Below are 23,958 nucleotides of genomic sequence, written 5' to 3' on the forward strand. Positions count from 1 at the left end.
TACAGGTTTGGAACAAGAACAAGTTTTTGTTGATTGCAATGCTTATTGTATACAAATTCACAGTAAATAAACAAAAAGCCAGCGAAGACATACTCCATAAAAAGATAGGAGTGGGGATAAAAAGCCAGCTTTTCTTCGCTCCATGAAAAGGAAGGAGGCGAATAGCGATAGCTAAGCGACGCTGCTTTTTATTGGATGGGGAGGGGGTAAAAGCCAGCTTTGCTTCGCTCGCATGAAATTGTACCTTTATGCTTATGCTTACGGAAATTCATGTGCGATGGCCTTAATAATTGCCGGTCCATATCTATAAGGTCTATGGTTGAAACGGAACGCAGCCCTTATGTATATGCTTATGCGCTTATGCAAGTTTGTGTGGATATACCATAAGAAGGATGGTGTTGCCGTTCTTCAATTTTCTCTGGAACAGTGCAACAAGCCTAGTAGATAGCATGGTAGATAGTGTGGTACGAAAGTGTATATGTGAGTTTTGAATAAATGATAGATTTTGACGTATATCTTGAAAAGTGTTCTCGTTAGGTACATTTGTCATCGCGCTTTTATCTACGATAGAAGGCAAGCTGAAATTGCGATTATTCGCCGGAATGTCGTACATTTGAAAACAATCTTCACGAAATGTTGGAATTGACAAAATTGTTAAAATCGTACACTATCGATTGAGAGTCTGATTGGTTAAGGCAGTGCTTAACGCAAGTATGGCCGCCCTGCCGTCACCTACGCAGGTACATAGCCGTTTCCACGATTTTATAAAGGTTTAACGTTTAACATGACTAGTATACGCGCACTCAAGCCTTCTTCTACAAAATCTTGACGTGGTTCGCACAAAATCGTCACGTTAAGTTGTCAAACTGATCATCGTGGCCTCATTCCCTTCGGGTTGATATAGTTCGAAGTATTTTCCGATGGCGGAATATCGTTTTACGTATATCTCGATGAACCTTTACTCGCAAGAAGTCTTTGTCATTTGATTAATGCGCTATTCTATAAACACCCGATTATTTCGACGTTTCGTTGCTCATACGTCGAGCGCGAAATAAGTATCGATGAACTTTACGTTTTCGTATTTTTTTCCTAATTATTTTATTTATTATTTATTACTTATAATATTAACATTAAATCAACATGAAGTCATTTCTTTTTATATTGATTTGACATAAAGCTAACAATGAGCAAACCAAAGATGTAGATTCATCAAATCTTATATATTGCAATAACAACAAAGTTAAAGTTGTTGCTGTATATGACAGTTTTCAGCAAAAAGTTATTAAACAAGTAAATCAGTCGAAATGTCTAAAACAAAACATAATTTCAAATAATGGAATAATGTCAGACATAAATTTCATAGAGGTATGATTAAATAATTAAAAAGTTTTAATTTAAAAATTATCTAGAATATTTAAAATAAAACTAATATATTAAAATTTTTAATTGTATATTTTTTATGAAAATAAAAATTTAAGTTTTATACATAGCTTCTATTATGGGTTTATTGTAGAATTTTTTATAGCATTTTTATTACATTTCTTTTTAAAATTTTTTGATGTACATAAAAATTTATGAATAATTAGAGCAAAAATAGTTAACAAATTTATATATATATATACTTGCAAAGATTCTATTTCATTCAACTTATACTTTTTTATATACAAGTATAAAGTTAATACTTATAAACTAAATAAAGATGACTTTTAATAAATTAAAGAAATTTAATAGAAAATTTTGCTATTGATAAAATATATTAATTTAATATATATTAAAATATTTATTAAAATAATTTTGAAAAATGTTGCATACTGATTTTATTAATAAAAACTAAGATAAAATATTCTATAAGCATTGAAATATCACAGGTTAGTTGTTTAATTATACAATTTTATGACATTTTAAAATTAATTTGAAAAATTAAAAATGTTAAATAATATTTAAAATTGTATCAACGGTTACACTAGTTTACAGCTAAAAATTGTTTTAAACCTGACAAGATGTTTTTAATATGTTTTTGAATCCTGAAGACGATACCATAAATTAAATTTTATCAGCATGTTACGTTTCTAAAATAATTGAGGTTTAATGTATAAAAAATGACTTTTTTGATATTTAAGATTTTTTTATTGAAAAAGTTACATAACGTTATTTAAAAATTTTGATTAGATGTCATGATTGTAAATTATTCTGATGTAAACTGATCTCATAAATGTAAAGTATAAAATATATATTTTTTTATTGTGATATTTTATCCATGTTATGAAGAATTTACAAAGTTTTGTTAATACTATAATGATGAATTATACATCATATGTATTATATATATATATATATATATATATATATCCCAGCAGCACAATATTTATGATAAATATTCATAAATATTTGTCTATTTTTTAAAAATATATAAATATTTTATATATATTTTATATACATGAAGGAAAAAATCTTTATTCAACATATTAAAATATAGACTAAATATTTTAAACAATATTTATGGTAAATAAAAAATAAAGATTTGTAGTAATATTTTCTAAATATTCATAAATATTTTTGTAATATTTGTGATAAATCTTTATGATCTGTCAAATCTAAAGCCACAAAAATATTTATGAAATATTTTGACAAATATTTATAAAATATTCAAATAAATATTTAAAAAATTTTGTAAATATTTTATAAATATTGTGTGCTGTCTGGGAGATATGTTCATAATTTTATGTTGGTGAGGGACATACACAGTGTAATTTATTGTCCTAGATTAAATATATAATATATTTTTATATAGAGTGTCTTATTTTATTTGCCTATGTCAAACTTGTTGAAACAAATGCATTTTCAAAAAAAAATCTTTTGGGCAAAAGTTGTATGACTTAGGTCGGTATTCATAGTCGAATCTTATTTTAAGATCGTCTCAAGTAATATCTTAAGATGCTAATACGACTCTGTGATTGGTTGATGGCATCTTAAGACTGTACTTAAGACGATCTTAAATATAAGAGTCGACTATGAATATGACCTTAGAACAAGTAATGTAAAATTAATTTTGGAAAAATTTTTTACTACATTAAAATGCGTACCTCAGGAATACTTCTTATAGAGATGAGACCATATAGAGATATGAGAAGTATTTTCCAACTTTTTATAACATGGCTAAAAAATAAGTTATTTAGATTTAAAAAATACATTTTATAGGGGATCAACAATATATTTATGACATTTTATTATAATTTTTAGATAACATTAATTTTTTTACAAAAAAATTTTGAACATTACAAAAAAGCCATTTTTATATATTAAACCTTAATTATTTTGAAATTCTGATGTGTTGATTTTGTTTAAGACATCTGATGTGTTGAAATTTGTTTAAGACATTTTTGGCACTTAAAAATTTATAGGAAACACCTTGTCTAGTTTAAAATAATAAAAAATTTTTTGTGAACTAGTGTTATAAACATTTTATTAATTTAATTTTACAGTTAAAAAATCTTATAGAATGGAAATACTTGCTAAAACTTCTACAATTATATTTTTAATAATATAAGAGTCATTTTGCTGAAATCTATATTGCTTATACTTTTTTTAACTTAAGAGAAATGTCCATGCAGTACACAAATGTTGAATCATTTTACAAACATTGAATTACAACAATATAAAAGCAGGAGCACAGACTTTTGCATAAAGCATAAGAGAATCAGTCAATCAGAGTCGTCTATTTTCCTTCTCAGGATAGAAATAAACACCTCTGGTTGATTAATTCTCTTATGCGTTATGCAAAAGTCTGTGCTACAGACTCTAAATGTTTCCACAAAATATAAATTAAATGTTTAATAGTCAGCATTATTCAATATTGATTTAACATTTATTTGATGTATTTTATAATATAGATTTTATGCATATAATATAATATTTATATTACATACGTTATGTTAAAAAATTGAATGAAACGTGTAAAATTTATTTTTAAATTGTTAGAGAAAATTTTAAATTTAAAAAATAATATAATTTCTTGTTGGTTGGTTCTTTTGCGTTTTTAAAATACTAAATATTTATATGTATATTTACGTCTATTAAACTGGCACAGCCACTTTGGCACAATCAAATAACTTATACAGAAATTTAGTGCTCCTTAGTTACTAATTTGTTATTCAAATACCGATTTTTTGCTCCATTCTATTCGGAGAAAATAGTGGTTGTGCTAACCCAAGATTAAAGTTAGCACAGCTATAGAAAAATTTTTTTTTAATTAAATAAATTTCCGGTAGATTTTCTTAAAACTAATTTTTCGGTAATTTATCCTAATCCAGATTTATTTGCTCCATTTTTAAACTCCGAAAATCACCCCTAAAGTTACCTTTTAATAAGAAAATATTCTGAAAATTAAAATAATAAGATTTTTTTATTGATAACGTTTCTGGGATTTTGTTGTTTACCATATAATAAATCTGATTTTGTTGCTCCAGTCTTAACCTTTGAAAACTACTCCTACTGTACATTAGCACAACATCTTAAAATTATAAATTAATAAGATATCTCGATGATACAGCGTTTCTTAGAATTTATTTCTTGCAAAATACACTGGTTAAAAATTTATTGGTAATTGTTTAATGCAAAATTCGGTGACTGCGCTAGATTCAACTCAAAAGTAAAATATCCTAAAAAAATTTGTTGCTCAACGGATTTCTTCTCTAAAGTGTTTCTAGATTTTGTTGAAAAATATGCCAATTAAAAATTTGTTGCTAATTGTTTATTGCAAAATTCCATGGCTGTTCTAGATCTGACTCAAGAGTAAAGTACCCTTAAAAAATTTGTTGTTTAGCGGATTTTTTTCTTAAAGTGTTTTTACATTTGTTTGTTTGCGAAATATACTGGTTAAAAAATTTGTTGTTAATTGTTTATTACAAAATTTTGTGACTGTGCTAGATTCGACTTAAGAGTAAAATATGCTTTAAAAATTTGTTGCTAAACGGATTTGTTCCTTAAAGTGTTTTTAAATTTTGTTGCTTATAAAATATGCCGGTTAATAATTTGTTGCTAATGGTATATAAAAAAATGATTAAATGTTGGCATTAAAATAATAATAGTTTGCTTAATAATTTCCTAATTAAAACAAATATATTTTTTAAATGTTGCATGGCCAAAATTATATTTTTATTCAATAAAATATGTATACATATTTTTATTTTTATAATTTTTATAAAATATATAATTTGTTTTTACGTATATTTGTGCACATGTACACGCGCGCAAATATGCATAATGTTGTATTATTGTTGTAACATTAACAATTAATAAAAACATAACATTGAAAAAAAACATTAACATTTTTGTATCAGCAACGGTTTTTTTTTATTATTTTGTGCTGTATTCTGGGTTATGTAATTTAACCCTAATCTTACATCTGGAGTGGAATAAACTCCACTGGTTTTTGGCTTTAGTTTTAGATTTAGTTTTTTGCTTACTTTTATGAATTTTTTTATTGTTTAAAAATTTAAATTTCTTTCAAATAACTTTTGGTGATTATTTTTGAAAGTTTGAAGAATATTTAAAACATTTTTTGAGCCAAAATGTTTGATAATATAGTAATAATCATTTAAAGAGGCTGGGGTATTACATCCCATGTAAAGAATACTAAATTATTTGATTTAGGATTAGGGTTAAATGCACAACAATTTAAACACTATTAAATTGTGATAATATGTAATAAATTTTATTGCACGCAGTATCTTTGCAATATTTTTGATTTATTATCCATCTTATTCTATATACTGCAAATCATTAACTTTTGTTAATTTGTAACGTTACATATTATAATTATGTTCGAAATTATTAGATATTTATTATCAACGAGTTTTGCATTACATATACTGTAATGTTGGAAATAATTTTAATATTTTCCTCTACTAATATTATTGCTATATTACTGCTATGTAAATTAATATTAATGCGTTGAGAAAGTGCATAATTATACATATAACATATTCAATTTGGCTGTAGTTCCGAAAACGACCAATTTCCGATTTAGTTCAAATTTTGGAAATAGGTTTCTTTCAACGAAAAAAAAAAACGTGTGAAAAGGGTTTTTGGCGACTCGAAAATTTTTTTTTCTTTATGAAACCCCCTCCCCCTCCTCCACACATTAATTTTTTTAGATAAATAAATGTTTAAGTACAGAAAATTTTTGTTGATTTTCCTACTTTTGAATGCCGTGTGGCAAATTTGGAAATGCAAAATCACTGTCAAAACAAAGAAAAAACCATTCATAATACAAAATAACATTTGCACATTATTTGACCTTGAAAAGGGTTGATTCAGATGTGTCCTAATTTTAGGCAGTGTTGTTAATCCTTAAAATACACTCTGGGTTAAAATAACCTAAAAAGAAACTTATAAAAGGTAACGCATATATTACTTATATCAATATGGCTACCATTTTACTTTATTTTTATCATTAGTGTATCTTTTTATAAGTATCTTAGTGACAGAATATATCACAAATCCGTGATTTTATAGCATATATGGTAACCTCAGAGCAAACTTGTTAAAAACAAAATATTTTTTTATTTTATAGAATATGAAATACTATATCTTATAGGCTACAGATTAGAAAAATTATGCTATTTTTAACTCTTAAAATACACACTTTCTGTATAAGATATAGGTATAATACATACTAGGTTAAAATGATCCAAAGCAACTTTCAATGGTTACTGCGACCAAAAAATAATTTTGAATTAAAAGTTAAGTGTATTTTTTAAACTTTCAAGATTAAGGTTAATTCAATTGTTTCAAAATAGGTATCAATAAATTTTAATTTTATAAATTTCTTTTTAAGTTATTTTAACCCAGAGTGTATTTTAAGGGTGTATTTAACACTGCCTAAAATCAGGACACATCTGAATCGACTCTTTTCAGAGTCAAATAATGTGCAAATGTTATTTTTTATTATAAATAATGGATTCTTTGTTTTGGCCGCCATTTTGAGTCCGCTATTTTGCATTTCTAAATTTACCATACGGTATTCAAAAGTAAAAGAATCAACGAAAATTTTCAGCACTTAAACATTTATCTTAAAAAGTAAAATGTGCAGGGGAGAGGGGCGTTTTTACAAAGAACGCCCCATATGTATATATATATGAAACTCCTAATATGGAAACCCCTTATTGTTCTAAATTATTGTGTTTTATCATACATTCAAAACACATATCTTATAAATTCTGTATTTTTGGTGAGCTAGATTTGTGTGTTACAAATTGTTGTATGCTTTTAGTTTATATTCTATTATTTTTTAAAACTTAATATTCAAAATTTAAGTGACTTTGTTGTTATTGTAGGATTAAAGAATATTAGATATTAAATAAGATATAAAAATATAGAAGATAATAAAATATAGAGAAAAATATTTTTATGTAGATGTTAAGGTACAGAAAAAATATTAGGGTATCTAATAACTTTGGATATGATTATATATTAATATTTTTTGATAAATAAATATTTAGTTTATCATATTATTATGAAGTTCAATAGATATTAATTAGAATTTTTTTATTTCTTTTATTGCACAACTCTTGTATTTGTTTGATACGATATTTATCAGTTTTATTATTATAATGTTTGCTGTTCTTGATTTCTATTTTTATTTTATTTTTATTTGTTCAATGAGCCAACTTTGACTATTATTTTCTTTTAATTATTTATATTGAAGAACATTACGTAAAATTTGAAATGACATACAAATTTTTTTTAAATTGAGAATAACGAGAATAAATAGTAATTTTTTTTATTCTTTAATGTGCTCGTTTATTGACTATTTTCTTATTTTATTTAATTGTTCAAGCTTGTCATTATTGCTATGTACAAAGAATACATTTAAATATCTTTATTTTGTAGGTGGCTGGAAATCATACTGCAATATATGAGGCTTATTATAATCAGGTATGTTATTATTTGTGGAAAGAGCAAAAGTATATTTATAGAAGAATACTGATAATATTTTTGAAATTCAAACGTATATTCGTTTCAGGTTGATCCGAACGGATATGGACGGATTGAAGCGATGGACGCTGCAAGATTTCTTAAGAAATCCCAGCTAAGCGATGTTATTCTCAGTAAAATATGGGACATGGCTGATCCACAGTCACGCGGTTTTTTAGATAAATCTGGTCTGTTTGTTGCGCTCAAGTTGTGCGCGCTAGCTCAGACCGGAAAAGATTTGAATATGTCTAATCTTAGCCTCGAATTACCACCACCAAAAATGGTAGGTTTCCAGCGTAGAAAATTGCACGAACGTTGCTGAAATATAGCAATATTGAATGTTAAAATGTGAATGGTTTTTCTACCATTGAATCTGTATTTAGTTCTTTTTATTAATTGTTAATGTAGTTGCAATGTTAATACAACATTGAATAAATAATTTTTTAAATTGAAAAGTTGTGTGCGTGCATAGTAATAAAAAATATACAATTTTTAATAAACAATACACATTTAATTTATAAATAAAATTAACTTTAACAAATAAAAGATTCTTATATTTTGTGAAGATTTAAAATTTATTACTTTTACATTGTTAAAGAACTGAAATAAAATAAATGTATAAAACATGTTTCTAAATTGTCAGAAAAAATTAAAAAACATTAATTTTTATGATTTAAAGTTGGTTCTTTAAATCATAAAAAATTATGTTATGCTGATATGTACCTTATAATTAGATGTATACAATAGAAAGAACTAATTTTAAACGATAAAAATTAATATCTTTAAATTTAAATTTTTGCAAGAATGGAAAAAGAATAACGCGTTAAATAACTGTTAATTTTATTTTGTTATAACGATTTGATATAACAAATAACGTTATAGTTTTCCATAATGTAGAAAATAATTTAGAAGTGTAGGGAATATAAGAATATAATTTATTTGAAATGATAGAAATTACACGAGATGTGAGTTCGGGCGGCTAGCTACGATTGACTAAGATGTCACTCTGCTTGCGGTTTTATAGTCGAAAATCCGGAAAAACAAAATGCGCGGTTCGGAACTGCTTTTGTAACGCCACGCCAAAGAGATTGCCATCGCTGACGTGCCATTATGATCCTGCCGACAATGGATCGCCGCCGCGACACGGGCTCTTCAAAGAAAATGCGCGAGCAATATCTCACAGCTAAAATTTCCTACATATTCGTTCTGCCAAATATATTCGCCTTCGAATGCTCGGTGTCACTTATTAAGAGTGTTCGTAACTCCAATTCATCAGCATCGTCGAAGCATGGCCAAAGTTTTATATGATTGGTTGATATGGAAGTTTCTTGAGGTCCTTTATGTTTTCTCATCTTCGTGGCTGTATACCGGTCATTACGCATTACTTTAGTTATACAATACGGAGAGAATTGATTACGAAATTTAAGAGGTTATGTGCAGTTAGGAGCCAAAAAAAGCGATTTTTGGGGGAATTTTTGGGGGGGAACTGAATTGGTTTACTATTACAAAAGTTTTTCCACGTAAAAAGTAATTATTAAATAATACTTCTTAATTTTTGCGGGTAAACCGTTCCGTTTGGTCTTAGGTGTTTTTAATTGTAAAATTAAGAAAAAATCTTTGGTGTTAATTTGTAATATTACATATTATAATTGATTGTATTTAAAAACCCTTTTTGCCTTATTTACATTCCACTAGAATGCACTCTATGTAGTTTGTAATAATTTTTTTGATTTTTGATTGCATGCCTAAACCAGTACTCCATACAAACATTTCCGTCTTACATTAAAGTGTCCCTATTTGTGCGGTTGTCTAACTATCGAAGCTTGCAACGTTTTAGGTACAATAGTTTGCCTCTATACAGCAAATCATTTCTTAGCACATAACCATTGGCTATGCCAAGTGTCGCTAATTTGACAAATTTTTGTAGATCTTTGGTGCGCCGAGCTTGTCTAAATTTAGCAATTAGACTCGTTTTTTTTAAATAAGTAAAGCTTCTGAGATAAGATTTTTACTTACAAGGGAACCTCGCGAACTCGAAAATTCAGATTTTAATGAAACTTGGCATAAATGTAGAGGGGGTGAATACATGAATTTAGAAATTTTTAGTTGGTGCCAAAAACGGTTTGAAGGGGTGAAACCACCTTTCAAAGTTGAGACGATTTTTGCGGTTTTTCGATATATCTCGTAAATTAAACAAAATATAAAAAAATGTCTCATACGAAAGTTTTATAGTATAAATACCTTTATTTAACTATGCTATTTATTTAAAAAAAAATTAAAAAAATTTTTTTTCTGAAAAATAAATAGCGTAGTTAAATGGAGGTATTTATGCTGTAAAACTTTTGTATGAAACATTTTTTAATATTTTGTTTAGTTTACGAGATATATCGAAAAATCGCAAAAATGTCTCAACTTTGAAGGATGGTTTTACCCCTTCAAACCGTTTTTGGGCACCAACTAAAAATTTCTAAATTTATGTATATACCCCCTCTACATTTATGCCAAGTTTCATTAAAATCAGAATTTACGGGTTTGCGAGATTCCCTTGTTAGTTTGTCTACGTGCATTATGTTTCGCTAATCTATGCTGAATCTCATAATTGTATTCTAACGCGAGACCTATACAAACGCATATATCGCGTTTATTTATGGTTAAAGTAAATGCTCTACAGTCTGTAATAATCTTGAAACGAATGTCTAACAGATATATCCTAAATTTTTTAAATGACTTAATGATTGTGAGTACTAGTATATTTCTCTTTAGCTGGAGTAGTTTTACCGCTAACGTATTAAATTGGCTGAAAAGCGTTATTCTGATCCTTCTATAATAGAATTGCGCCATAGCCAAATTTTGACATCAATGGGAACCTAGCACTCTTACCACAAAAAAAAGTTCGGAAATACTGCATAATTTTCTGCTGATTATCTGCTAATTTTCCGTTCTAATCCCAAATTTTTTACTCCTACCCGTTCGCAGGAGATGAGACCAAAAGTGGGGGTGCTAAGTTCACCGTAGCACCGCCATTAATAGAGAAAAGCTTAAACAAAAAACAAATATACCAGAATTTTCTGCTCATTTTCTGCTTTAAGAAATTGTAAAGAGATCAAAAATATTGGACAGTTCACAGGCATACAAAAAGTTGCTTGTTCGCTAGCTACACTATACCATATCTATATGTTTTTGGGATCGCTGAATCCAAATCTGTTGTTCGTTTTACCCTATTACGTTAGGTTTTATCCTTAACCTCAAAAAATATCTCAAAATCGCTAAAACCCTTTTTAAGTTGAAAAATAAAGCACGACCACCAAATCTATATGTTTTTGGGGTCGCTAAATCTGAATCCGTTGTCTACTAAATGTCATCACGTCACTATTTGCTCCTAACCTCAAAAAATATTTTAAAATTCTTTTATATTTGACTCCCTTTCAATTCCCAGAAAAAATCAAATATTTAGAACATATCCGAATTTGTTGTCCGTCTTATTTTATTACGTCAGATTTTGTTTCTAACCTAAAAAAATTAAATAGTTCAAAATTGTTAAAATTTTTCAAGTTGAGAAATAAAGCATGACCACCAAAACTATGTTTTTGAGGTTGCTGAATCTGAATTCGTTGTCTGCTAGACGCTATTACGTCACCATTCGCTCTTAACCTCAAAAAATACTTTAAAATTCTTTCACGTTTGACTTCCTTTCGTTTCCTAGAAAAAATCAAATATTTTATATAGAATAACTGCTAGCAAATTATGGGAATCTGTGACAATCAAAATTTTGAACATGATAGGCCAATAATCAGACTTTACAAATTTTTTTTGCTTTTTATGTTTATGGCATAGGCGAGACCGTGACCGTGACCATCACTATAAACGAAATATGGTTAACGAGAACTTTATTTAAACCAGCTTTAAAGAATATTATTGCTAATCTTTTAGTTGATCCCCAAAAAGTATTGCTTTTACCTCTTCATATAAAATTTGGTCTAGTGAAGCAATTCGTTAAAGTTCTCAAAGGAGAAGGAGAATGCCTTGAGTATTTAGAAAAATGATTTCCTAGAAATATATAATACAAAACTGAAAGAAAGTATTTTTGATGCATCACAAATTTGAAAAATGTTAAAGGTTGAGAATTTTATCAAGTCAATAAATAAAAAGGCTGCGTGGATTAGTTTTAAGAAAGTTGTAGAGAACTTTTTGAGTAATCATAAAAGTGATGACTACGAACAAATAGTAACGGATATGGTGGAAAACTTTGAAAAATTAGGATGTTTGATGATTTAAAGCTGCACTTTTTAAATTTTTATCTCGATTGTTTCCCAATAAATTTAGGAAATTATAGTGAGGAACAAGGAGAACGATTTTAATCAAGATATAAAAGTAATGGAGTGTTGCTATCGAGTGAGATGGGATATAAATATGATGGCTGACTACTGTTGGACTTTGAAAAGAGAAATTGTACGAAAAGGAATTAAAAGAAAGCCATTCCATTGATCTTTTGAGAGTAAAAGAATTAGATACAATAGGAAAAAATAAATAGAGAAATGTGATATGTTTAGAGTTGAAAAGGAATTCTAATCTTAAGATTAATTCAATTTCAAAATTCATATTTAATATCTCCAAAAACACAAGTAGTTTATTGTCTACAGATTTCAGTCGCAAGTGTTCAATGTTCAGCTTCAAAAACGCAAAAGAGCCGTTTTGGCGATTTTGAGATATTTTTTGAGGTTAGGGACAAAACCTGATGTGGGGTAAAACGGATTCGGATGCAGCAACCTCAAAAACATAGGGATGGTGTAGTCTAGCGAACAAGCAACTTTTTGGTGTGCCTGCGTTATCAAAATACCGGTACTTGGAATCATTATACGGCAATGATATAAGAGAAAATGGTTATAAATAAACTAACAATATCACGACAACTTATAAAGTACTTTTTTAATCAAATACTTGCAAAGTACACAATTTTAAAATGTTTAACTTGCACGATACCTTTTAAAAGCCTTAAAATTTACAAAAATACAAGAGTAAAGTACCTCTAAAAAATTAACTGCTGCATCGGCTATGGTATCAAAATGATCGTCTATTTATCTGCTTTTAAAATATTCAGGTTCCGAATTTTTTGCTCACAATTAAACTTGTGCAACTCAATTGTTAATGCGCACACCCACCCGAGAGTAAACTACTTTAAAAAAACATTGCTACATCGACTATGGTATCAAAATGATCGCCTATTTATTTGTCCTTAAGATATCCAGGTCCCGAATTTTTTGCTCAACATTTAATTTGTGTAACTCAATTATTAAGGTGGAGATGCTGACACGAACGCGAAAGTATCCTTAAAAAATTAACTGCTAGATTGACTATGGTGTCAAAATGATCATCTATTTATCTACTCTTAAAATATCTAGGTCCATAATTTTTTTGCTTACAATTTAACTTGTACAACTCAATTGTTAATACGCGTACGCAAGAGTAAATTACCTTAAAAAAATTAATTGCTACATCAAGTATGATATCAAAATAATCACCTAACCTATTTATTTGCTCTAAAAGTATTCCCAAATTTTTGGCTCAACATTTAACTTTTGCAACTTAATTGTTAATGCGCGTATGCAAGCATTTACCCCTCCCCCCCCCAAAAAATGTCGAGCAAAAAATTTTAGAGCTGGATATTTTAAGAGCAGATAAATAAACAGTTATTTTGATACTGTAATTGATGCAGCAGTTTATTTTTTTAAGGTAGTTTACTTTTGCGTGCGCACGTTAATAATTGAGTTGCACGAATTAAATTATGAGCAAAAAATTCTGGATCTGGATATTTTAAGAGCACATAAATAGACGATCATTTTGATACCATAGTTAATGCAGCAATTTATTTTTTTAGAGTAGTTTACTCTTGCGTGCGCGCATTAACAATTGATTTGCATTAGTTAAATCTTGAGCAAAAAAATTCGGGATTCGGATATTTTAAAAGCACGTAAGTAGACGATTATTTTGATATCATAGTCAATGCAGCAGTTAATTTTTTAAGGGTACTTTACTCTCGCGTTTGCGTCAGCACTCCTATCTTAACAATTGAGTTACACAAATTAAATGTTGAGGAAAAAATTCGGGACCTGATATCTTAAGAGCAGAAAAATAGGCGATTATTTTGATACCATAGTCGATGCAGCAATTTTTCTTAAAGTAGTTTACTCTTGAGTGCGCGCATTAACAATTAAGTTACACAAGTTAAATTGTAAGCGAAATATTCGGGACCTGGATATTTTAAGAGCAAATAAATGGTGTTGTTTTGATACTATAGTCAATGCAGCAGTTAATTTTTTGATGGTATTTTACTTTTATATTTTTGTGAATTTTAATGCTTTTTAAAGATATTGTGTAAAATTGTAAATTAAACATTTTAAAATTGTGTATTTTTTTAGTATTTTATTGAAGAAGTACTTTATAAGTTGTAGTATTGTTAGCTTTTTATTTTTAACAATTTTTTCTTATTGTTTCTGTACAATGCTTCTGAGTATCGGTACTTTGATAACCGTTCAATATTTTTGATTTTTTTTACAGTTTCTTAACGCAGAAAATAAGCAGAAAATTCTGGTAGATTTGTTTTTTTGTTTATGCTTTTTTTATTAGTGATGGTGCTACCATCACATAAACTTAGCATTCCCACTTGATCTTCATTTTTTGCGAACGGGTAAGAGCAATAAATTTGGGACTAAGGAAGGAAATTAGCAGAAAATTATGTATTCCGAACTTTTTTTAGTGGTCTCAAAAACTATTGCACCAATCTTTCTGAAATTTTTAAAAGATTTTTAACAATATAAAAAACCAGTTCTTGATTGAAGGATTTTATTTTTTATTGTATAGTTTCAATTTTATGAACCAAAAACGGCCGATTTTTTTTTTGCAAAAATTAAAACTGACTTTATACATCCGCCATTTTGTTAAAAATTTTTTGCAAATATTTTGCAAAATCTTTCGATCAAGAACTAGTTCTGTCTTAAAAGGTCATAAAAATTGTGGAAAGATTGTGCAATAATTCTCGAAAAATCGTGGTCACCGCGATTCGATTTTTTTCGGGTTTTCGAGAAGCTGCTGTATTTCGCTATAAATTGTATATTTCTACTTAATAAAATTTTTAAAGATTTTTTAATAATTACTTTTTCATAAGTCTAATTACAAATTAGTCTATACATATACTTTTTTTCATCTTTAAAAAATAGCGTTTTTTGCTTTATGAATATATATAACCTATAATCTTATTAAATATTGGTAAATAAATTTGTGAAAGTAACTCGTAAGGCCGAGAAAACTTTGCGAATTTTTAACCCTTTGTAATCATCCGCGGTGATTTATCTATTTGACCTCAAAAGTTTTTATATTAATATTACAAGTACTAAATGCTCAAAAGTGTGATCCGTGGCGCTATTTGCTGATGATTTGAGATATCTAGTCCAGGAATGTATACATGCCGTAACTCTCATATAAGTGTGCTTTTTCAGGTGTCATTTGAAGTAGTTTCGAAATCTGGGATCACGGTAATCCCGGTGTGATTAGAACGTAAGTTTTTTGTTAATTTTAGGCAATTATTTTTCCACCATTTTTGTGCTTTAAAAGCTTCAAAAAATGATAAGTAATATTATGATTCCGTTAAATTTATTTTATTGCGTTTTTCATGGTTTCTAAATATTTAGATGTAATATAATTTGCTTTTACACTCGATTGAAAGTAGAATGAAAATGGAAGGAAAAAAATTGAATAAATTTTGAAGAATAAAAATTAGAATTATTATAAATAAATAAACACTCTTTGCTACTAAATCATCACATTTTTTTGCCTCAAAATCGTTGACTTTAATCTTCAAAATAAATGTACTTTTTGGAACACCCAAACTTTTTTTTCTTGGAATATCGTATCTCAAGAGTAAAACCCTAATTTTTTAGATAAAATTATAAAAAATTGAAATTTATGAAAAAGACTTTTAGTAAAAAGATTTAATATTTTTCTTTTCAAGAATTTTTCTCAATATTTTAAACAAAAATTGATTATTTCAATTATGACATGTTCTTCAATGTACAAATCATGTGTAGGAATTTTTAGTTCTCGATTGGACGCATACTTTTGATGTCGCAAGCGTTCAAAGTCGTTGGATTCAAAATGGCGTCAATGTGATTAGTATTGAATTTTTCGGAGGTATGATTACAAAGGGTTAATACCTTTAAGAACGGGGAATTTATAATAGTTTTAATTTTACACTCTAAGAATTCTATTTCATTTGTCACAATATGACATTTAATTTTGGTTTGCAAAAATTGAGATTTTTGTTAATTTATTTGCAGACCAGTCTGACTTGACACCTTTTTAACACGCATTTTAAATTATTTATTACCTGTTCTATAGTTTGCGAAGGGACAATTAAATTATTTATATACGCTAAAACGATTCCTTTGGCAATTAACTATCTAAACATAGCATTTATTTTCTGGAAAGCGGTAGGTAAATTACAAAATTGGAAGGGCATTCGTATAAATTCGTACTGTCTTGTAGGAACGACAAACGAGATATATTTTTTGCTTCTCTCGTCAACCTCTACGTGAAAGAAACCCTTTCTGAAATTAAGTGCACTAAAAAATTTCACGCTTTGCAATTTATTTAACTGATCTTTGATCAGTGGCAACGGGTAGCGGTCTTTTATAATTTTTTTTGTTTATCTGACGAAAATCTACACAGATTTGTGTATCGCTATTTTTTTTTAAGGCAATAAGGTTTGCACATTCAGAATTGGACGATCTGATAATGTGATTGTCTAATCATATCTTTAACTGTTTTTTGAATGAATCGGTTGTTTCTACGACATCGATTTTGAATATTTTTGGAATATCTAAACTATTTACGCTTATTGATTTTTCAGAATTTTTTTGAATCGTTATTTGTCCTTTTACAGAATGCAATTGAACCAGATTTAGAAAGTCAGCACCGATCGAGATTGGATATTTTATTATCAACGACGTGAAACGTAGTTTAATGTATTTCGCCATCAATAACACTCGCCACAAAAAAGTCACGTTCGATTATTTAATGCACCTAATTAAAATTAATTATATTATTCAATTTTGGACGACCTTTTTTTCATAACAGTCTTGATTTATCAAGCTCAAATCATTATCGGTATCTATGATACTAACGAAACATTGATACGCGATCTTTACTTGTCTTTTTACTGTGGACTCTTAGTAATACATGTTTCTTTAGTCGTACTTAGTTTTATTACATAATTCAACGATGTGTCCATATTGATTACACTTAAAACACCCTGTTGAAAAGATGAGATGGAAATCCAGATGGTTATATTTTGACTGCTTTGTCTTCGATTTCCCTTCTCTCTTGATAGCTTCATATCGAACAAATCTTTCCTTTAATTCGTGTATTGTCTTTGCTCTATGCAATATTGTCTTGCCGGAATAACCAGATTATCTTGAATTCCCTTAATAACACAAGCCCACAAAAAAAGTACCCTGCGCCATGGACCAGACCAGGTTATTTCCATGTATTTTGACCCGCTAAAAACGAATCTGATATTAGTTTTACTCCACCACATCTCAGTTTTTTCTATTCTCAAAAAACACCTTAAAAAACCATAAAATCGGAAATTTCTGATTTTTACTCCTACAAACATTAAACTTTGTGATCTAATATATTTTTTAACTAACCATTTCTAATTTTTGGATTCTCTAATAAATGCCTCATAATCTGCTAACCCATTAATAGTAAATCCCATTATCCCATAACTCCAGGGATTCGATGCAAACGATGAAAAAAATTCTAACATGATACTGTAACTTTGACATTACAACCATTTCCAGCATTTTCTGAGACAGCAGGTTTTTAATTTCGCATAACGAGATTTACCCACACTCCTTCTATGCTTACAGAACGAAACGACGTTCACGCTTATACTGTATCACATGGGTTTGCGCCTTGCGGTACAACAAAATATTTTTGCCGTACCTTGCGGTGCGACAAAAGATTTTTTGGGATTCGTTGTCGCCCAAGGAGTTAGAACTCGCGGAAAGAGGCGGTTTTGTAGGCAGGGTCCTCAAATCACTCACTCACTGATTTTAATTTAAACTGATATAAGATTTATTTCTGTGTTGTACACTGGTTGCGGTCGGCGAAGGTGCCGCGTCGTGTTACAATAGATTAGATACGACGCGTGACTCGGAGCTACCGCGTCGTCTCGTTGCTCGCTTGCTAGCGGCTAAGTCCCGAACTCTTAATGCACTTGTACGGGCCGTACGTATCGGCTTGATTTCTGATTACTGATCCCGCTGGCCGCTGTTCGGCAGCGGCTTAAATAGTGTCGCGGATTTAATTATTAGTGGGGGCATCGGGCCCTCCGTATGACCATATATGGTCATTCCCGCGCGCATCCGGCGCGCGGGAAATATTTGCGAGTTTAGCAACAATTGCCAAAATGCAGGTATGCATTTCCGGTGGCATGATTGTTGCTAAGCTGGCTTCGCTACTTCATTAAGGTGGCTGGTGCGTTGCCCAGTGCGATGACCGGCCGGCAGCGCACGAGGCATGTGTCACCTGACACCTTATGATAGCGAGCCTTCCTCGGCGAGCTATCTTATTATTTTAATATTTTATTTCCTTTATTTTATAATATGTATTTATTGGTTGTGAGTGTTTCGCTCACAACATCCCTCCCCCGTAAAAAAAAACAAAAACGGAGGTACGAAGTTTTTGTATATTTAATTAAAAACGCGTGCTACTGCTACGCTTTAAAATAGATCTGGGAATTGTATATTCCGAATCTATGTCTAGTGTGACTCGCTTCTCATGGCTGTTTCTCTTTTTCTTTTTTATTACAATAACAGTTATTATTATTGCTAGTATTATTACAATCACTGTTCCGCTGGTAGCCGTTGGATAGATAAAATGTGGTGATTGAAAAATTGTATTCGGTTGTTCGTTCAATCTTTTGTCCATTTCTATAATTTGTTTGTTTAAGTCCTCTAACTTTGAGGAATGTAGGACAATGTTTTGTAATTCTATCGGTTTCACTGCATTTATGCTTAGCTTTGCTTCGTTCTTTAGTATAGAAATATTGTATTGTGGTAAAAATGTTTCTATTTCTGTACTGTGTGATAACTTAGGAGACTTTATTATCGTGTCTTCCGTCATTAATTTGCAGTTGTTCTTCAATATTATTTTACCCGTTTTTTCAATCACTTCCTTTATCTGTCCGTGGTCTTTACAATAAAATGTTACAGTTTGTTTTTCCTGTACGGAATATAGCCATGAGTGCGAGTCGCCTAAGGCTATCCAAAAACTATGGTTAGACGCTATGTTTATAATGTTACAATTTTCGTGATATTTATCGGTTTCTAAAAACGTTTTGACTTCACACACGGAGTGTGGATTAATCCTGTTCGCAGGATAATTTCGCTCGCATAGGTAATCTTTATTTATCTTCATACAATTTTGTAAATCGTTGCGCGGTAAGGTTATATACGTGTGCTGATCCCCGTCTATCGCTATGGTCGGATACCTGATGTCTATTACAGAGAATGTGTTATTATGTTCTGGCACAGGTAGTGCTATCACATTTAAAATTTCGTATTTTGACGTCGATATCAATGGAAAACGCAAAATCGTGTATATATTTACGCTATCGCAGTATGCGCTTACAAGTGCGAATTGTTCAATAGTTGACCACTCTTCCTGGTTTGCTCTAAATGGAAAGTAGAGTCCTTCCGGGAGTTGAGAGTTCGCATCTTTAAGCAGTTGTATAATATGGTCTATAGGCGTTAGTCTGGGGTGCATTATACCCCTTTTTAATAGGGTGACGTAATCTAAGACGTCCTCCGCATCGCGAGTTAACTCTGACAGTACGGTGCTGATAATTATAAAATTTGACTGTATGTTGTTTGCGCGTTCGCTCTCTAATAGTTCTAGCTTGAGATTTTTGGTTGCGTTCGCAAGAAGGTATTCGTTATGTTGTACTGTTTTTTCTGTCTCGTCGATGTGCGCTATAGTTGCCTGAATTATTTTTAATTGGTTTTTTACTGCGTGCTGTGATGACTGTTGTGCGTCATGTAGTATTGCGAGTTGTTCGTCAATTGTCTTTTTGTCATCGGCGTCCATTGTACCGAATAGCGATTTGGCTATTGAGCCTACTCCGTCGATCAGTCCTCGTTTCTGTACTGTCGGCGTCTTATATGTGTCAGTAATTCGCAGGATCAGTCGATTTGTCCTTTGGTATTCTTTTGTGATGACAGTGTTAAAACTGTCGCATATAGCCTTATTCATTACCGCGACGATTCTACATAAGTTGTCAGTTTTTTGCACATATTTTTCGATTTGCGTCAGTCTTTTCGATAAAGACGCGGTGTTTATCTTAATTATTAGTTTCCATTGCGATTCTATTGGTCGGAGTCTACCTATTTTTTCATAGTAGATCCCCGGATGATGGGTGAATTTTTCCACTTGATACAGCGTGTCGCTTCCTTGAGCTGCTGTTGCCAGGTAGATACATATGAGAAGTCCCCTGCAAGGTGGTTTATTATTACTGCCTTGCATCTTATTAATCAGCAATATTTTATCTCGTCGACGTGCTCTTCTTTAATTGTGCGTGAGAAGAGGTGTAATGTTTATCTATCTCGGCTAATGTTGCCTTTGGGTCGACTGTCTTGGACTGTTCTAAGATCAGTCTTGTCCGAGCTGTCGTGCGAGATATTTTTTATTTCTTACGGTTCGCGGAAAAGAAAAAAGTTTTCATTATGCAGTTATTAGTGCCGCCGTCGCCACCCCCGTCGCCTAATCCGGGAGTCATCGCGTTAGATGATGCGTCTCCGGACGAGGGCGAAATCGTCGGGGTCTTCGAAGACCAGGTGGAGGACGCGGCGGAGTATGAGGGCTCCGAGGAGGAGCAGAACAATGTGTCCTCCAGTGAGGATGAGGATGTGTCGGATGAGGACTCCGATGTCTCCGAATCCGGGAGTGCTCCATATGCTTTTCCCCCGTCTCCCGGTATGATAGACCGGTTACTGGAGGATATTGGGGTCTCCGACTCCGAGGAGGAGTGGGACCGAGGTTTCGGTGCCCTGGAAGGACACGGAAACTTTCTAGGGGAGGGGGGGAATGAAGAGTCGGAGGAGTAGTTATTAGGACCTCCTCTCTCTTTTAGTTTTTTAATTTGTAGTTCGTAAGTTATAGTTTAAGTGTAGTGTTTAGTGTTTGTTCCTCCCCCTCTTGAGTTAGTTATTTCCCCCCTTTTGTTTTCTTTTGCGTGCCATTTGGATGGGATCGTTTGGGATGGATTACTCAGGCGTTTTTCAACCTGGTGAGTCTATTTTTATTTATTTATTATTGTTTCTACTCTCTCTCTTCTTTTATTTTCGCGTTATCCCTCAATAAACGGTTTAATGCGATTTACGTGTACGCGAATTGTCCGTCTTCCCCTTTTTACCGTATAATTAACGTGCGAATGTCTTTCGGTAACTGTATAGGGTCCGGTCCATTGCGCGTCTAATTTTTTAGAACGCCCTCGGCGAAGCGTTTCGTCGAAGAGTAGAATTTTATCGCCAATTTTATAATTAGTTTCCTTCACGGATCGGTCGTAATAATCTTTCGACTTTTGTTTTTCGTCCCTTATGTTATCCTTGGCGATACTATTAGTGGCGCGTAATCTCTCCCGTAACTCGAGCGCATAGTCGTCGTAACTGTACGTCCTTTTAGGCGGCTTGGCTAGCGCTGTTGGTAATTCGGGGGGATGCCCGTAAAGTAATTCAAAGGGAGTGTACCCTGTTGCGGTGTGGGGGGTGGTATTATAGGTGTAGTTAGCATACGGAATCCACTCGTCCCAGTCCGTCTGATCTTTATTAATGAAATGCCTTAGATACTCGGCTAAAGTTCGATGCGATCGTTCTAATACGCCGTTGCTTTCAGGGTGATAAGCAGTCGTCTGTATCTTCTTAATTTTGAGCAGCTTGCAAGTATTCTTAAATACTTCGCTCATAAAATTAGTTCCCTGATCTGTTAAAATGCATTCCGGAATTCCATATTCTAAAACGATTTTCGTCACGAATGCCTTACTTACGGTATTCGCTTCTTGGTTAGGAAGGGGCATAGCCTTACTAAATTTTGTTAGGTGGTCCTGAAATGTCAGCAGATACCGATTTTCGTTATTTGTTATGGTTAATGGTCCGACGATATCCAGCGCGCACTTTTCAAAGGGTCGGCTTGGTGTATCGGTGATAACTAGCGGTGCTTTAATTCTGCGAGAGAGTTTGTTCTTCTGGCAGAGTTCGCATTTCTTTATGTATCTCTCTACGTCGGCTGTTAATCCATGCCAGTTGTGTTTCAGGCGTATTCGTCTTATCGTTCGCTCAATTCCCTGATGTCCTCCTGTCGGGGCATCGTGGTATTCATATAGAATCTGTTTCTTTTCTTCTTCAGTATACTCCTGTATACTTTCATTATTTTTTATCGGCGTGCTTAGTTGTGTGTGTACACTGTCTTCTTCGAGCGCGAGGATCTTATCCGAGTCTTCCGTAACGTGAGCCTCCCGCTTCACGTTTCGACTCAGCGCGTCGGCGTTCGCGTTCGCTCGACCGGCCTTGTGTATGATCTCATAGTCATACTCTTCTAATTTTAATCGCCATCGAATTAGTCGCGATCCGGGGTCATTTACGCTAAATAACCATGTAAGTGGCTTATGATCTGTCACTATTTTAAATTTTACGCCGTACACATATGGGCGGAAATGCTTGACAGCCCATACGATTGCTAGCAGCTCCTTTTCGGTAGTGCTATAATTTTGCTCCGCGCGATTTAACACTCGGCTTGCGTAAGCAATAGGACGGTCGCTACCTACCGGTCCCTGTGACAGGACTGCTCCGATTGCATAGTCGGAAGCATCCGTGGTCACGTTGAATTCCTGGGTGAAATCCGGATATTGTAGCACAGGTGCCGTCATCAATTTTTCTTTCAATGTATCGAACGCTATCTGCTGTTCGGTAGTCCAGACGAACTTTTCAGTTTTCTTTGTTAGCTTCGTCATTGGCTTAGCAATTTTAGAAAAGTCGCTGATGAATTTCCGATAATAACCTGCAAGTCCGATAAAGGATTGAATATCCTTGACTTTGCGTGGTTCTGGAAAATCTTTGATTGCCTGTAATTTTCCGGGATCGGGTGCTATCCCGTCCTCTGAAATAATATGGCCGAGGTAATTCACCTCTTTTCGAAGGAACTCGCACTTGTCGGGTTGTAGCTTCAGATTAGCTTCCCGTAGGCGTAATAGCACTTCTTCTAAACGCTTGTTATGTTCCTTTAGACTTGAGCCGTATATGACAATGTCGTCTAAATACACGAGGCATCTAAGTCCTTGCATTCCAGTAAGCACAGAATTCATTAGCCTCTGGAATGTGGCTGGCGCATTTTTAAGTCCGAACGGCATCCGATTGTACTCGTAGTGTCCATACGGTGTCGAGAATGCGGTTTTCGGCTTATCATGCTCAGCCATGGGTATCTGGTGGTACCCCGACGCTAGATCTAGCGTCGTGAAATATTTGGCATTTCCTAACTGGTCTAATATTTCATCAATATTCGGCAGTGGAAATGAGTCGCCAATAGTTAAGTCATTCAACTTTCGAAAGTCAATCACTATTCGAAGTCGCGATTTTCCAGTCGAGTCAGCTTTCTTCGGCACAACTAACAAAGGTGCGTTCCACTGGCTCGTACTAGAGCGGATAATGCTATTTTTCAGCATTTCCTTTATTTGTGTACTCACTTCCTCCTTATGTTTGGCGGGGAGGCGATACGGTCGCACGTTCACAGGCGCGGCGTCGGCTCGCGTGCTGATCTCGTGTTTCACCGTCGAGGTACACGTCAGAGGTTCTCCGTTTAAATGAAATATATCCTGATATTCATTGCATATCCGATTGAGTGCCTTTCGTTCCTCTGGATTGAGATGCTGCGTGC

At 32.0% G+C, this 23,958-nt stretch overlaps 1 protein-coding gene across 2 annotated transcripts in view; it reads left to right on the forward strand.

The window, feature by feature from the left end:
* Window positions 1–413: 413 nt before the first annotated feature.
* LOC114254745 (epidermal growth factor receptor substrate 15-like 1) overlaps window positions 414–23,958 on the forward strand; it is a 129,203-nt gene continuing 105,658 nt past the window's right edge. For both annotated transcript variants that reach the window (XM_036286121.1, XM_036286124.1), the window contains exons 1-3: window positions 414–740; window positions 7,894–7,938; window positions 8,027–8,260. In XM_036286121.1, coding sequence (XP_036142014.1) covers window positions 714–740; window positions 7,894–7,938; window positions 8,027–8,260 — 306 coding nt within the window. In that variant the 5' untranslated portion in view covers window positions 414–713. The remainder of the gene's footprint in view (window positions 741–7,893; window positions 7,939–8,026; window positions 8,261–23,958) is intronic.

Source organism: Monomorium pharaonis, chromosome 1, assembly GCF_013373865.1.
Source record: "Monomorium pharaonis isolate MP-MQ-018 chromosome 1, ASM1337386v2, whole genome shotgun sequence".
Lineage (NCBI taxonomy): Eukaryota > Metazoa > Arthropoda > Insecta > Hymenoptera > Formicidae > Monomorium > Monomorium pharaonis.